Here is a 15,206-nt window from a genome sequence, read left to right on the forward strand (position 1 = left end):
GTGGTTGTGACGTCATATGGTCGTAACAAAAATCGCGACGACGAAAAAACATAGCAGGACAAGTCCTGACGTACAATTCAAAGAATTTTCATTGACTAGACAAACAATTAGACCAAGAACAGACTATGAAAGAATTGGGAAAACCGTTTCTAAAAAAATCAGTAAAAAATATTTAAAAAAAAAACAGAAAATCAATGTCAAACTGCCGCATGTGAACAAAAAACCATTAGCGAGAAATAGAAATTTGGTTCAAACAGAAAACTAGGCCTAAAATGAACTATTAATGGATTGGGAAAACCACTTAGAAAAAAATCCAATCCCAAAAATCCAAAAAAACAGTAAAAATCAGAGTGAAATTGCCGCATTTGAACAAAAAATCACCAGCGAGAAAGCGAATTTTTGTTCAAACACCGTTTTATCACTCTACTTAAAATTTAGAGCGAAAAAATTTCACGCAGCAAAACCATTCGCTTTTTCGCTCCGTTTCCTGTTTCGGCGTGACCAAAACAACTTCTCAAATTTGACTTCAAAAATCATTAAAATGTGTGAACAGATCTTACAAAAAAGACAGCACCCCAATACAATTCAAATTCTTTGAATTGTAAAAAACCAAGAGAAGGCCAATAATAGCCCCAGCTATCGCTGTGCGGCTATTAATAATGGATAAAAGGCCCTTGCATTTATAAATTCAGATTAAAAATAGGACGGGAACTTCTCATATCATGGACCCTTAAGAAGTTTATTTAAGAAATCGGTGAACAGAAAAAAAATAGTCCACGATATAACAATCCCACGCAGCAAAATGTTGCCAGAAAAACATTCCTAGACATAATAGTCCTAAGAAAGTAGATAAAACAGTTCCAGAGAAGTTCCAAATCCGTGAAGAGACAACTGCAAACAAATTCAGAGAATTAGCAAACAATTTATCATTAAGGTTTCTACTTTCATTCACTCTTGTTGATATGCATTAATATTAAACTAAATGCTTGCTTCCAAATGCATGACAAAACACAGTGTTGTAATTGGCGTGTCATCAGTTTAATTGAAGGCAACTCTAGGCATATCTCATGCATTAGATTTGCTAATTGGTGTACATGCGTTTAATCCGATGGTTAATTTAAATTTTTTTTCTAGAAATTTTTAAACGATTCGAGACTTCTTCGTCTGGAACTGTTTTTTTCCGGACACGATTTGATAAAAACAAGTTTTAAGCTAGTTGAAGAATTTTAATGCATATTTTGCTTGTAAATTATTTAGCATAACTGCGGGAAATGATAAGCACAATTCGTGAAAAAAGATTTACGAACCCATTATTGTCAGGTTTGTCCGCAATTAACGTGTCGCTTTTTAATCTGCAAAACTGACGTTCAAAGAAAAAATGCACTTAGGTGATGTCAAGCAAAAAACCTGGGCTGAAGTGGGGTCCAAACCGCCAAATAACTTCCCTTTACGTCATGATTTTATGTCTTCTCAGCAGTTTCGATGAAAAGTTATGAGAGACTAGTAGTACTCTGAGAGTCGCCCGGCAAATTTGTGCCCTCCAGGTTTTACCTGTTCATCCCATTTTTGAGGACGTCAAAAGCAAAAAACGATCAAGTGAAAATGGCATGAAAACACCAACGTGAACCAAATAATTGCTAATCACAAAAACAAATTCTAATAACTGAAATGATAGACAATGCTCTCCTTGGGTTGTTTCATTTTTAGGTACTTTTCCCATAAACCCTCTACCTGCAACTAAGTGCTCATAAAGCGTAAGGCTTCTAATTGTTCCGACCCCACTTGTAGGGGGAACTATATACTCAAATGGGTTTTTTTTGTTCAGACAATTTTGGCCGATTGATATATTCATCTTAAAGAAATGTGAGTGGTATCATTGAAAAGCTCGCCCAGCGTAGAATTCGAAACTAAAGGATTTTTTTTTTTGAGTTTCGTTTTTTTGAGGAGTTATTGAGGATTGAAATTTCGTGTGAACACGTGATATTTGACATGATTTTGTTCACTTTCGAGTTTTTTTCTTCAAATTAAGATATTTTTTTTAAAATATATTGATTCAAAAGAACATTTCACGCCACAAAAAGAAACAATTTCGAGCTCCTAATAGACGAAAGGCGATGAAAAGACGAGTTCTGTTCTCATAGCGAAGTTTACTATAAAAAAAATCGAACTCTTTGAGAACTCGATTTTTTAAAAAAAAACTTTTCATTTTTTGTTTTCTTAAGTCACCTAGAGACTAGTCACATTTCATATCGAAGTTCCAATATTGACAAACCTCATTTACAGTCAAAAGAAGCCCAATGAACGAAATATTGGCTTTCAAGGAATCACTCATGTTTTTTTGGCTTCGAATAATTTTGAAGGAAATTTTGAATGTTTTCGAAATTTTGATTTTCTTTTGGAGGTTTTACTAAATTTTTGGAGTCCTATGGCGTAGACTCGTTGACTCAAAGTACAATAGGTTTCGTAATGAGCATTCACTGAACCTATCTAGAGCATTGAGTGGACAGCTAAAAGCTGTTAAGACTTAAAAAATGATTTTTCGAGAAATTTTTTAAACATTAACCGATCGTAAACTTATTTTCGTGAAATGTAAGTCATAATGACAGGACCCCCTTCCTTTCTACTGCAACCGAAATTAATCTGATTAGCGGTTTTATCTTCTTACTGTTTGTTATATGACTTCAATGCGACAAGATTTCAAAATTTTTGGATATTTTTATTTTATTGGTCCCTCTTGAAATCTTATCACATTACCCAGATATTGATATCTCCCATTGGCTTAGAAAAGATGTTGAATGGATCATGGATAATTTTTTCAGAGAAAAGCTTATGGTTTAAATGGCTTCAAAATTTTCTTCGCGCACTTTTCCACTGAATTTTTGGTTTTTGCCTAAATTTGTGGCTGTTTATATGGTCATAAGACTTATTGTGATGTCTTACTGAAATCCTTGTCCTCCAATCGAGGGATATCTGAGCTTATTTATTGACTTTCGTTGAAAGCTTCGAGAAATTTTTTTAACAATAAACGATCTTAACCCTTATTTCGTGAACTTTAAGTCACTCTCAGTAATGACCGGACCTTTATTTCAATTCAACCAAAATTAATCTAGGTAGCGGTTCTATGTTCTAACAATTGGTGTTATGACTTTGATGCGCGAGTTTTCATAAATTTTTTTTAGTTTTTGGATTTTTTTTCGTAATTTTGGTTCCTTTTGGAATCTTAACACAGTATCCTAATATTGATAGTTTCATTGGCTTAGAGAAGACGTTCAATGGTTGATAAAAAAAGGTTTCCAGAGAAAAGCTTACGGTTTAAATGGCTTTGACACTTTCTTCTTGCACTTTTCTACTTATTTTTCGGATTTTGCCTGTGTTTGTTGTTGTTTTCATAGTCAATGATTTTTTTTAACGTCTTATAGATGAGTTATGAATGATAACTTTTCGCGTCGTCTCATCGAGGCATAACTTAGCGTATTTATTAGCTTCAGTTGAAAGCTATTGAATTTAATGGGCTTGATAATACGGGTTTTCAAAAGTCCATTTTGTAATGGCTTCGACACTTTTCTAGCTCAATTTTTTTTTTTGAATTTTCTGTGTTAGCCTGTTTTTCTTTTGTTCTTTAGGTAGCTGTAAAATGCTGACCGGTCCCATAAGCTTGTATTTGAGGATTGATTGAATAATATTACCCAAAGCAGTCAGTTTATATCGAATAATCTTGAAGTTTATAAAATTGTATTACATGACTGGTGTATTTGTGTTCCTTTTTCTGCTCCTTTAGCACAATCGTGTAATAAGAGATCTCAATGATTTTCAAATGTGGCTCAGTTGAACCTATTTATTCATTCAGTCTGTGTAGTTAGGAAAAATTAAATTAGTGTAGTTAGAGTTTTGTCTGATTGTAAGTTGACTTTATTACTAAGTGCTTTTAAATTTAGATATTGAGTTTTTGACTTGAAATTTTTGTTTTTGTTTTTTTTATTGTTTGTTGCTTTTTTCTCGTAGTCTTTTTAATGCATATCTCGTTGTAATGAGATATGGCATTAATTAAGTCAATTATTAGTTTGGTTGTGTAACGATTTCCTCAAACTCAAACATATATTTTTGATTATCTCTTTGTCAAAAATGTAAGTCAAAAGACAGTTAAGTCAAAAATGTAGATGAGCGCGGGTCGAACATCATTTGCGAACGCACATTAACGAGCCTCCTTGTTATTTAAATATACAGTAATGTGGAAGCTAAAATTTTTTGAGCATTTAAGATACAATGCGAAAGACTCATTTTTTTAAAATCAGAAGTTAGCCAAAATGTTCTGAATTAATGATGATACAATAATCATTTTTTAAATTAAAACGAACCAGGAGGTTAAATAGAGAAATCTGAAGCTGATATTTATAGCATTGCTCATCCTTGACTAAACAAAACGCCCAAATGCAAATTTAACTCTTTCGAATTGCAAAACTGCAACAATATATTGCAAGATCAATTATGCAAGTGTGACTTTCAAATCAAGGAAAGTTCAATTGAGTTCTCAATTTCGTGGCCTTTTCCCTACTTCTAGAATTTACAACTGTCTAAACTCAAAAGTTTATCCTCTGGTTAATCTTAAACATAAGAAATTAAGATCAAGGCTGAATTGAACGACAGAGAGAGAGAGCGAGAGATAGAAGTTTCGCTAAATTGAAATACAATCGGGGCAAAACAAAAACAAACTTGAATGTATCATAAGACAAACACATGGCCAAACCGATCGATCTAAGGCACTCGAAATAGTCTGTTTGTTTACTCATAATTAAAGGGCAAACTTGCCAAAGTGTCAGGCGAGATGAAATTTAACAGAAATAAATTTGAACTTGATTTACTCTAATCCAGATAATTTAATTAATCCAACCATTCGTCGCCGGGTAATGCCGATAGAAGGCCTGAATGGCCATTACAGTTGAGGGTTAGTCACTTTAGTAAATCAATTGCAGGAATCATTAAAGGAACACGAAATCTGATCAGATTCCGATAGATAAATTGATAACTCACCCACAAAATTACTCATTCTAATTAATCATCTGTTTACTCTTTCAAAACTATTTAGCAAAAAGACCAGCCCAACATTAACGATTTCATTCGCAATTTCACCTCAATACTCCATTTATCTAAATCAACAAAAATACACCCGCTAGAGAAAATTATTTAATTTTCATCGAGTAGTCAGTTATTTTTACCGAAATTATCACATAGTTGGGCCAGAACAAAAATTGAATAGATAAATGGCAAAATCACATTGGAGAAAATCGGCCAATAGTCATCGCGCCGATTATGAGAATTTGGATCACATCCGAAATCTGGACCAGGCGGAGCAGAACTTGACGTCTGTCAATCAGGACTCGGTAGATGAAACTCGACCTCTGATTCTGTGCAAAGAACACGACTATGCACTGTGTTCATTTCACAGCTTCAGACATCAGGTGTGCAGCCTTTTCGGGAGAAAAAAGGTACATTTTCTGTCATATGACCTTTGTCTTACAATATTTCTACAATCACGGAAGATAAATAGTGCGCAATTGGCACGTATATAGGGACCAGGAATGTATAAATTGTTGACTTAATAAAATAGGGAAATTTTAAATATTTTCAGGGCACTTAAAAAGCGCGAAAACTTTTCAATTCATGAACACTTTTTCAATTCATGTGAAAAACAAGAAAAAGACACACGTCTGCAATAATTGCTTCAAACTTCGTCCGAGAGCAACAGGAGATAAATAATAAAAACCGGTAATCAGTGTAATAAAAAAAGAGCTCTTTCACGTCCATTCTCAATTCTCAAGTGTGAAAGCAAAACTTTTCGTTAGAAATTATGACCACTAAAAAAACAACTAACTAAGAAGTATTTGGAACTAATCTCAAATTTCATCAGGCAACAAGCCTTTCAACGAGCTTAAGTTTTTTTTAAAAAAACAGTAGAAATATTTTCTTTAGTGACAACGCGTAATGTGAGCAATCTGAAAACTTTTTGAATGTTTCTCCAGCAACCAATTCTATAAAACAATCTGTTCAAATTTGATTAGCGTTTCAGTTGCATTTTGTTTTTTTAATCTGCAAAATAGCACAGCACAGAATCATGGTGGCTTATGCGTCCTAACCCCCTATTCACAAAGGGATGGAAATACAGTAGGAAAAGGCAATTCAAGAAAGACTATCTAAAACACACGGTCTTCAAATTGGATCACGTAAAGCCTTTCCAATTTTTTAATCAAACAATCGAAAATTTGAGATTTCCTTCTCTCATGCTCTGATTTTTAAAATTAATTGATTGAAAAAAAAACCGGGAAGTAGTACTGGGAGGTTATAATAAACCTGATAAACAATTTTTAGGTAATAGTAGTTAGTAAGTAATACATCTTTTGAAGTGCACAATTCATCAAAAAGTATACTCAACTTTCACATTACAAACTAAATCAGGTTCTACTAATAATTGTAGAAAATAATTTGCCGTTCTAGTCTCAAACGAAAACCGACAAAACCTGCTCAGCTCAAAACCTCCGATTCATAACCAAAGGCGGCAGACGCAACACAGTTTCTCGAAACTCGCCCAGAACCCTACGCACATACTCCAAAACCGTGTTCCAGACACTCGTCAACCTACGCTGGCATTATCAGTTCCTGTTCGTTAGTTTCTCCTTCATAACAACCTGGCTTATATTCGGGTGTCTTTGGTGGGCACTGGAAAGGACTGCCAATGTTTATTACGGACTCAATTGCATCACGGACGTTGATGATTTCTATTCTGCGTTTCTGTTTTCGATAGAAACCCAAACTACAATCGGGTACGGTTCTCACTACCTTCGGAACTCTTGCAAAGTCGGAATCTGGATTCTGCTTTTGCAAATAGTCAGCGGGGTTCTAATGCAAAGCTTGATTGTCGCGATTGTGATTTCAAAATTCACGCACCCGAAATGGAAGAAAAGAAATGTGATCTTTAGCGATAAGCTGTGCGTGTTCGAAGATCGGGGTAGCAAAATTGTGGCGTTTCGTATTGCAGATATTACAAACGGGGAGTTGTCCATGCCTGAGGCTCATGTGAGAGTATACCTGATCCACAGTTTACATCATTAAACTCAAAGTAGTATGGATAACCATAACAGTAGTTCAAAAAGGGGAGAGGGGTGCATGGCGATGGAGGAATTGGACATTGGATACAATAAAGGTATGTATTTGGTGTTCGAAGGTTGATTTCTGGATCTTGAATACCCACATTATATATTATTGTCAATGTTACAAGGTTGAAAGAGAAAAAAATCAATTTAAATTGTACATGAGATAAGCATGAAATAGCTTGACGAGAATCTCTATTTGTTCAACGTATACATGGCTAGATATGCAGCCTTGAGGAACACGAAAGAACAAGAGAACGGGTTATAAGAGATGACCAAGGTCGAAGCTAAATGGTTTGCACAGTAGGCCTGCAAGTAAGAAACGCTGATTCGAATCAAGTATTGGTTCAGTTTCACAGCAGTTGTGCTTGCTTATAAACCCTCACAATTGGGAACTTTTCCTTCACTTTTTTGCTGGATAGCATATAATACAACTTTATTATACCTATCTTATAATATTTTTGACAGTTTGTAATGCAAAAACCCATAATAAAAATTTGTTGCACAGCCACACAGCTTTTTACCAAAAGGATCAAGGTATAATAGCAGGTATCAAGCAGTTTCTCATAAACACAGCCTCAAAAAAACTACCGGTGCTGAATTTGAAAAAGAAACACTTCTGTACAGCATACACAAAAATATTAGAAACATTCCAAATTTAGGAGTGTACTTAAAAAAACGAATTTGCATTTTTATATCTGATCGCAGCCGGCAAGCATGTTGTGCTGGTGATTACAAAAGCATTGAAAGTAGCCCCAGTAAAAAAAAAATGCTTCCTAGCTTGAACTTATGCCAACAATGACGGTATATTTTTGTAAACACAAATTGTATAATAGCAAACAATTGTGTCGTCAAAAAGTTGTTTAAATTTATAAAAACGGATGGTCCACTTGTGTTGACGAGGACAAGTGCATCTGTAGCTTCTGTAATTTTTTTCACACCAAACCTACATGCAAACGTCTTCGCAAATGTCCAAAATGCTGCTTTAAATTAACTTTGGCGTTTCGTGGAAACGAGTGATATTATCTCGTCACTATTTTTTATTCATCGTAACGATTTTCACGATGAAAATTAGTTTTCAAAATCGTGACAAATAGTTACAAAAACCATGAATTTTGTTACAAGTATTCATGGATGAACGCAACCCATTAACGATTTTGAGCATGTAATTATCCTAAAACTTTATTGCCCGTTTTTTATTAGTAATTACGTGCGACTCAATTCAAAGAGTTAAGAGTTACTGTGAACCGTGATATGTTTAATAGCAAAACTGCTAATTTTCTTCTTAAACCACAATTAAAATTGCGAGGGACAAAATTAGTCACCAATCAAGCTTTCTTTTATTTGTCTAATTGACGCCATCGTAGCATTTGCATACTGCAATTGTGCACAAAGATGATGCGTGGAAATGAGTAACTCATAGCGTGGAGGAAAAGATATTTGAAATGTAGACGATATGGTGGTGAATTGCTTAAATGCGGGGTATTGTGCCAACTTTCACTACGGCCGTTTTCGTTTTGATTCACCAGTCTATGATACAGAACAAAATTTTCATCCTGGCTCTAGGCAGGAAATTTTTCATCCTGGCTCTAAGTTTTTCATCCCGGAGACCAAAATTTTCATCCTGGCTCTAAGTTTCGCGCCAAATTTTGAAGAAAAAGTCAAAAGGTGACCTATTTACGATACCGATTAACTGTGGCCACTGTTATCAGCTGGCTCACCCTACGAAAATAAAGATACCTAATATTTTGGGGGGCTAGCTTGAAAAATGTCGGTTTTCTGTGCTTTCCTCTACGACAAGTTCAATTATCCCAATGACCCCATTTTTTCGCGCTCAAAGACCTCTTTTCACAGATGATCCTTCCTTCAAGAAAAATGGCCCTATGACAGTTGGGTTTTGAAACTTGTACTTGACACTTGTATACGATGCCTTTCCGTTGAACTTTTTTAAAGTAACTGATGTTTTTGCTAAACAGGACACGATAGGATTCTGCTTCTGGTGCCTTGGGTCGTGGAGCACGTGGTCACACCCAAGAGTCCTCTGTTCAACAAGAGCAAGGAGGAGATAGAGGAGGGGGTGTTCGAGATAGTGGTCATTCTGGAGGGGTCAGTGGAGGAGAGTGGCAGTGTCACACAGTGCATGAAGTCATACACAGGTAATTGGGTTTAAAAAAAGGTTCCCAGAATTGGTAATTGGGTTAATCCAAAAGGTAATTGGGTTAAAAAATTATCCAATCCAGAAGTTTTTACGTATATTTCTGCAGCCGCTGATTATATTACGAGCCAGCGCCCCTACCCTTAATTAATATTGGGCAAAGTTGAGGAATTTGGCAACTAAGGACATACATTGTATAATTATCAATTAGTACAGTATAGTCGTCCATTTGTCGCCATATCCCACACTGTAACGCCCATTTTACATGTATTAAGATATGTTTTAAGGAATGAAAGCGGTAAAATGGAAAAAATTGTTCACTTTCAGTTCTCTGATAGTAATTCCACACGTTTAACTAGACTTAAATACAACAGACTGAAGGTTAACAATAGATTTACTAACACAGAATATGAGATACCCAAACACCCCAGCCTCCACTCTTAAACCCCCTTCAGGCAGAATATACCCACCTATTATTCATATTCGAACCGTTTATTAAACCAAGGACGCATTATTTTGTTCACAAAAGCTAATGAACCAAAAAAATTCAGGCGTGGGAGGGTGACAGATTCAAATTTTTTCATTTTTCAGGTGAAGACATATTATGGGGCTACAATTTCGACACCATGATCAGCAAAAAAGGTCGCAAATTCCAAATCGACTACAGCAAGCTTAACTCGTGTAGCAGCACCCCTCGAACAACATTGATTTCACATCACGCGCAGCGTGTCATGAACAACAACAACGAGGACATAAACTGCATTTTCACTGAAACAGACGCATTTTCAGACGAGAAAGAGTTCGTATCATCGTACGAGCCACGCAAACGTAGTTTTGTCCATGCCTCTTATAACTAACCACGACTTAAAAACATATAAACTACCACAATTATGACACGTTTTTCATCGTTTTTTTTGACAGTATATAACATTTTAATTAATATTCAACGAACTTGAGTCACAGAACTCAAGGGGTGCCGAAATGGCGGTGATTAAACAAAACGTCAACTTGAGTTCTGACATTAAGAACATTCAGCGTGATTAGAACTACAAGCGATCACACTAACGACTGCAAAACCACGATTTGCAATTTATTATTTTCCCTAGAACTAATACACTGTAGTTCCGTAATTATCTAGTATGTCGTTAGTCGTTGACCAAGTGAAAAAACATGAAAGCATCGACGGTTAAAAAACTATGCCAATATACACTAAATTGTACAAAAACTGCACCCTGTGTCATGGAAACTCACTAGTGGGTCTGAGAAATTGAGTAACTATTGCTTTTATTAAATCATGACTTAGCTACCGAATCAAATCTTTGTTATTATCACGTGCATTTATTTCCATTTTTCATCATTGTCAATTTTGCGGGAGTTTTCAAAGACACGATCTCGTTGGTAACACCCTGTATCATTACACAGCCACTTAAGTACGTACAATACCAGCTGAATAATATCAACCTTCAATTTTGCACTTAAAGCTGAGAGTTACAAAATATGTCTTTGCAAAACAGCTGAGGGTTAAAAAAATCGGCTTTTAAAGGTACCGATACTTGATAGTAAAAATACATATACCGAAGTGGTAGTCTCAAACCCAGGTCCAGGAATCATATAATAACAGAATTAGGACGAAAGGCAGTTTTTTTCAAAGCAAAGCACCTAAGTCTTCTGGATACTTGACAGGTAAGCAAAGAAACATGTTTCTTAGTTTGGCAGATAGATTCGATGTTTTACGGGAATTTTTCGCCCTTGAAATGGTAAAACCGTTGCAATGAAAAAAGAGCTATGAATCAAAGAAACTTTAAAAATATATAGCTTCTTTAATGACATTGGGATATCTCCCATCTTTGAACGATTCGACTCATACGTCGCGTTGCGCAAACAGGACAATGAGCAAAGATCAGTTTCAAACCATCATATGCTTACACCTTTTATTATTATTCATTATACACAACACGAAAACAAAATGCAAGTGAAAATAGGATGATGCTAGAAAGACGATAACAACTCCTAATGGTTGAGAAAGAAACAGGACTCATTAACTTCTCTCTTCAATTTATATTATACTATTAGAGAGAGAGACAGCGAATTAGAGGCGTACATTTTAGGCGTACTAAAAAATGGTTATCACAGAAACACAGGTCAAAGTCTTAAAATGCCAGATCTCTGCAGTACCAGAATGAATATCAGGTTTCCCTATGCACAGATCAAGATTTTTAAAACAAGGAAAGTGCGAATTACAAGCAAGGTTCCGAGAAGTGACTTGATAAAGGGACTTCCTAAAGTCACTTCAAAATTCTGGCTTATAGCTCGAACTAATTTTATTAACCTCATTATAGTCACGTAACTTATACATAGATGGAAAGCCTCAAAATTAGAATCTTCAAGATCCCGTTTTCATATATCATCTGAATACAACAATGAACACAAACAAGAGGTAAGCTCAATTTGGAATGGCTTTTTTGTCTCAGAACTCTACTCAGTCAGCAAAATTCAACACTTAATCCCTTATTAAAGACATTAGTTTTCAAAAACCCTGTTTAGCGAGGTCATTGAACAATCAATTGATTGCACTTCGCCGCATCGACTACCTAATGAAGTTCTGAAAACCTAATGTCACGCAATAGTGAAAACAGCTTTCAAGATTAGGAAAATTGGGGGACAGTCTATCAAAATTTGAAGTAAATTCAGTAAAAGCATTTACAAGTTCTGAACACAGCGAATATTTACAATGAAGAAACTAAAATTTCCAAATACAAGCTAGCGCAGAAAACAAATAAAAACTGTTTCTCGTCCAAACTAAACATCAGCGTCGCAAGAATTTCCATACGTCTTGTGGATTATATCCAAAAGCTTCAAACTCGTATTCAAACAATTTCAGAATTTTAGCAACCGTTTCGTGTCGCAATTCGAACAAGAGATCCATGTGTTTCGAAGCTCTCGACTCCCAGCCGCCTTCTGGGGGGAGAATAGCCCGCTCGTGCATAGACGTCAACTCAGTGGCTAGATAGATAAAATCGCGATTCATAGTCTCCGTTCGGCCTAAACAAAAACCATTACTAACGGTCAGTAAAAGCTGACTCAATAAAAATTGATAAGGCGGATTGGTAATCTGCGTTTGCACATAATGTTACATTAGGTAAACCAAAACTACAGATAGTTATTTAAAACTAGCCCTCCTATGACAACACGAGCATGTTAACTCGTAACTATATAACCAATTCAAGCTCAAAGATTAATTTTTCGCCATTAGTCCATTATTGCTTTTCAGTTTCATCATAACTTTAAACTAAGGTTTGAGCAGATCTCAACGAAATGATAACAAGCTTATTTTCTATGTAAAGAGTGAAGTCAGTTAAGGCAATCGAAATCATGATTTCAGGCAATTCGCTTTTCGCTTTTTTTCTCTTTTGATTTCTTTAATTGATTTTGTTGTTTTTTCTTACAATTCGCTGAAGACTTGAAATCAAGACTCACAAACTAATTTTCAAACAAAAACCGAATAACGTCGAATGAATTGCTCTCGAACGACAGGCAGGCGGGATTTACTTTAGGGGGTGTAGCTTAGAAAATTTTGATGGGTGCAAAAACTCGGACCCCATAGAGGTTCGAATCAGAGACCTCCATGATAGCAGTCAATCTTAATCACTCAGCCACAACGGCTTACAGAATCAACCGCTAACAATCGCTTTTATATCAGCAACGAACTTCATTTCGCAGCAATTGAGATCACTCAAAAATGAAGACGCGTGAAAAAGTCACTCAAGAAGTCAAAAAAAGTCCTAGAACAAAAGCCCACAAATTCTCAAGCGAAAATTTTGCATATACAAAAGACCAACACGCTTTCAATATTTGCTTCAAACTCCGTTCGAGAGCAATTAAAGCTAATCATTGGGACACTATTTTAAGAAGTTAATTAAGCAGTAAGTTATATCGACCTATAATTTGATGCTTGAAAGAACAGAGTAAAGAAGTGTTAAAAATTCGAATATTTTTCTTGCGTCCCAGTGTAATTGCTCAGTCTGCAAAGTTTTTAACTATAGTCACAACAAATATCTTCCACTTTTTCAGCAGTTTGGCTTAAAAAAGAATGAAAAGCAGATACAAATCAGGCAAGCTAAAGTTTTAACAAAATGAACTTCAAATATAATTGATGGTTTATTATATCAAAGACCTACATTGATTTCTCTTCTCAATAGATCCATTTTTTTCATGTAGTCATTAGTGAGGGTCATTATTGCATGAACTGTTTAAATGAGTAACTTTGGTTCAACGAAATTCGAGAATTCCAAACTCAAATGGACACGCAAAAGAACAAAATTTTACCGTGAAAGATATTTTTGCTTAGATAAGCGACTATATCTAAAATAATTTTCTCCAAAAAACTTTTACTTTGTTTGTAGAGGAAAAATTTGTTCAACAATTATTAAACTAGTGATCAAATAAGCAATGTATGTACAATTTGAGGGGTTTAGGCAAAAAAGTCAAATTTTTATGACAAGTTTTGCATTCAGTTGCAAAGACTGTTTGACAATGACAGAAAAAAAGTCCGGAAAGTTTTACCAAGAACTGTAACTGAAAGCATTTCTGTTGAAACTTTTGGGAGTCCCTATTCTCCTTAAAAACAAACTGACAAACGTCGGATGAATTACTCTCGAACGACAGATGGGGGCAATATAATTTAGAAGGCGCACAGATTAGAAATGTTTTAAGGGTGCAAAGAACCCCTATCCCAATGGTTTTCGAACCCGGACCTCCAGGTTGGCAGTCTCACGTCTTAATCACTAAGCTACAAAGGCTTTGTATTTCATTCGATCACAATCTCTTTAAGCAACGAACTTCATTTCAGAACAAGCACAACTTAGATCACTCAAAGATGAAGAACTAAACTGTGAAAAGGGGACTCAAGAAGTCAAAGAATATTCCAAAACAAAAACGCCAAGCAAATATTTTGCATAAAAAAGACCCACACGTTTAGTTGCTTCAGACTTTGTTCCAGAGCAATTAAAGAAATGTTACCGTAAAAATTCGAGCGGGTATAATGTTTCAGTTAGAAGTTATTACATGGTCATAAGATGCTAAAGAATCGGTATTTCAGGAAGCACATTTCATTTTTAAATTTTAAGGACTGTCAAGAATCGAATCTTCCAAAAAACCTGAATTCCAAAAAACCTAAATTGCCAGATTTTTACCTATGAATGAGTAATTGACGAAACAGACTTCGCAGAAGTTCAGACACCCACTGAAATGCGCATTCCGAATGTGGCGCCCTCTATCGGCCAAAGTTGCCACATACTCGGCAAAGGCACGAAACGATAGAGGTTTATTCTGATCAGTCTCATTAGCTGCAATTCGTGCCTTTTTTACAGAATTCAGGTAATCGAGCTTCTGAGACCTGATTTTGCCGATATAACCCGAAATGAACCTTGATATCGGATCTCGAACGAACAGAAATTTTGTGTAAGAGTCAAGTTTTGTCCTGATATCATCAACTGACAGCCCTTTCAATAGCGTCACGTATTTATCTCTAAATGGATGAACATATTTAGCTTCATTGAAGGCGGTCTCATTATGGTTTAAAGTCCACATAAAACGACCGCGTCTTGAAGTACCAGTCTTTGGAACTCGACACTCGATATACTTGTAGCGATCATTGTATGTCAAATGATGATCAATCCGACGTTTGAATTTCTGAGTCAATAAATAGGTCGAGTTTTCAGTTTGATGCTGTGAACTATATTGGCCATCAAGTGGCGTGTTCTTGGAACGATATCGTGAACAAAACCGATTGACTAACTGTAAACGATACTTTGATATCAATTCAACATTAAGTAGAGCATCTTCTTTAGCCAATACGGAAGGCAAATATACCCTTGATAAATTGACAGATGTCACGATCTGAAACACAA

General features: G+C 35.5%; 2 protein-coding genes across 2 annotated transcripts; one reads left to right on the forward strand and one right to left on the reverse strand.

Moving 5' to 3' along the window:
* The first annotated feature begins 4,755 nt into the window (after nucleotides 1–4,755).
* LOC142340539 (inward rectifier potassium channel 2-like) lies at nucleotides 4,756–10,772 on the forward strand. Its single transcript, XM_075391160.1, is given in 4 exon segments — nucleotides 4,756–5,483; nucleotides 6,490–7,195; nucleotides 9,119–9,298; nucleotides 9,889–10,772. Coding segments are annotated over 4 exon segments (1,377 nt in total). The 5' UTR covers nucleotides 4,756–5,258; the 3' UTR covers nucleotides 10,155–10,772.
* Nucleotides 10,773–11,959: 1,187 nt separating this feature from the next.
* LOC142341150 (carbohydrate sulfotransferase 12-like) lies at nucleotides 11,960–15,206 on the reverse strand. Its single transcript, XM_075392044.1, has 2 exons — nucleotides 14,490–15,206; nucleotides 11,960–12,339 (listed from the first exon to the last, which is right to left on the reverse strand). Exons 1-2 carry the CDS (start codon nucleotides 14,884–14,886, stop codon nucleotides 12,104–12,106), a joined length of 633 nt encoding a protein of 210 aa, XP_075248159.1. The 5' UTR covers nucleotides 14,887–15,206; the 3' UTR covers nucleotides 11,960–12,103.

This window comes from Convolutriloba macropyga, chromosome 6, assembly GCF_964194025.1.
Source record: "Convolutriloba macropyga chromosome 6, txConMacr16.3, whole genome shotgun sequence".
Taxonomy (NCBI): Eukaryota; Metazoa; Xenacoelomorpha; order Acoela; family Convolutidae; genus Convolutriloba; species Convolutriloba macropyga.

What these genes read in the sequence shown, in the direction of transcription:
- LOC142341150 (XM_075392044.1), bottom strand. Translation starts at nt 14,886, where the DNA reads ATGTGGACTTTAAACCATAATGAGACCGCCTTCAATGAAGCTAAATAT. An exon ending in CGTCAATTACTCATTCATAG is followed by an intron (nt 12,340 to 14,489) that starts GTAAAAATCTGG and finishes GTTTTTGTTTAG; the next exon opens with GCCGAACGGAGACTATGAAT.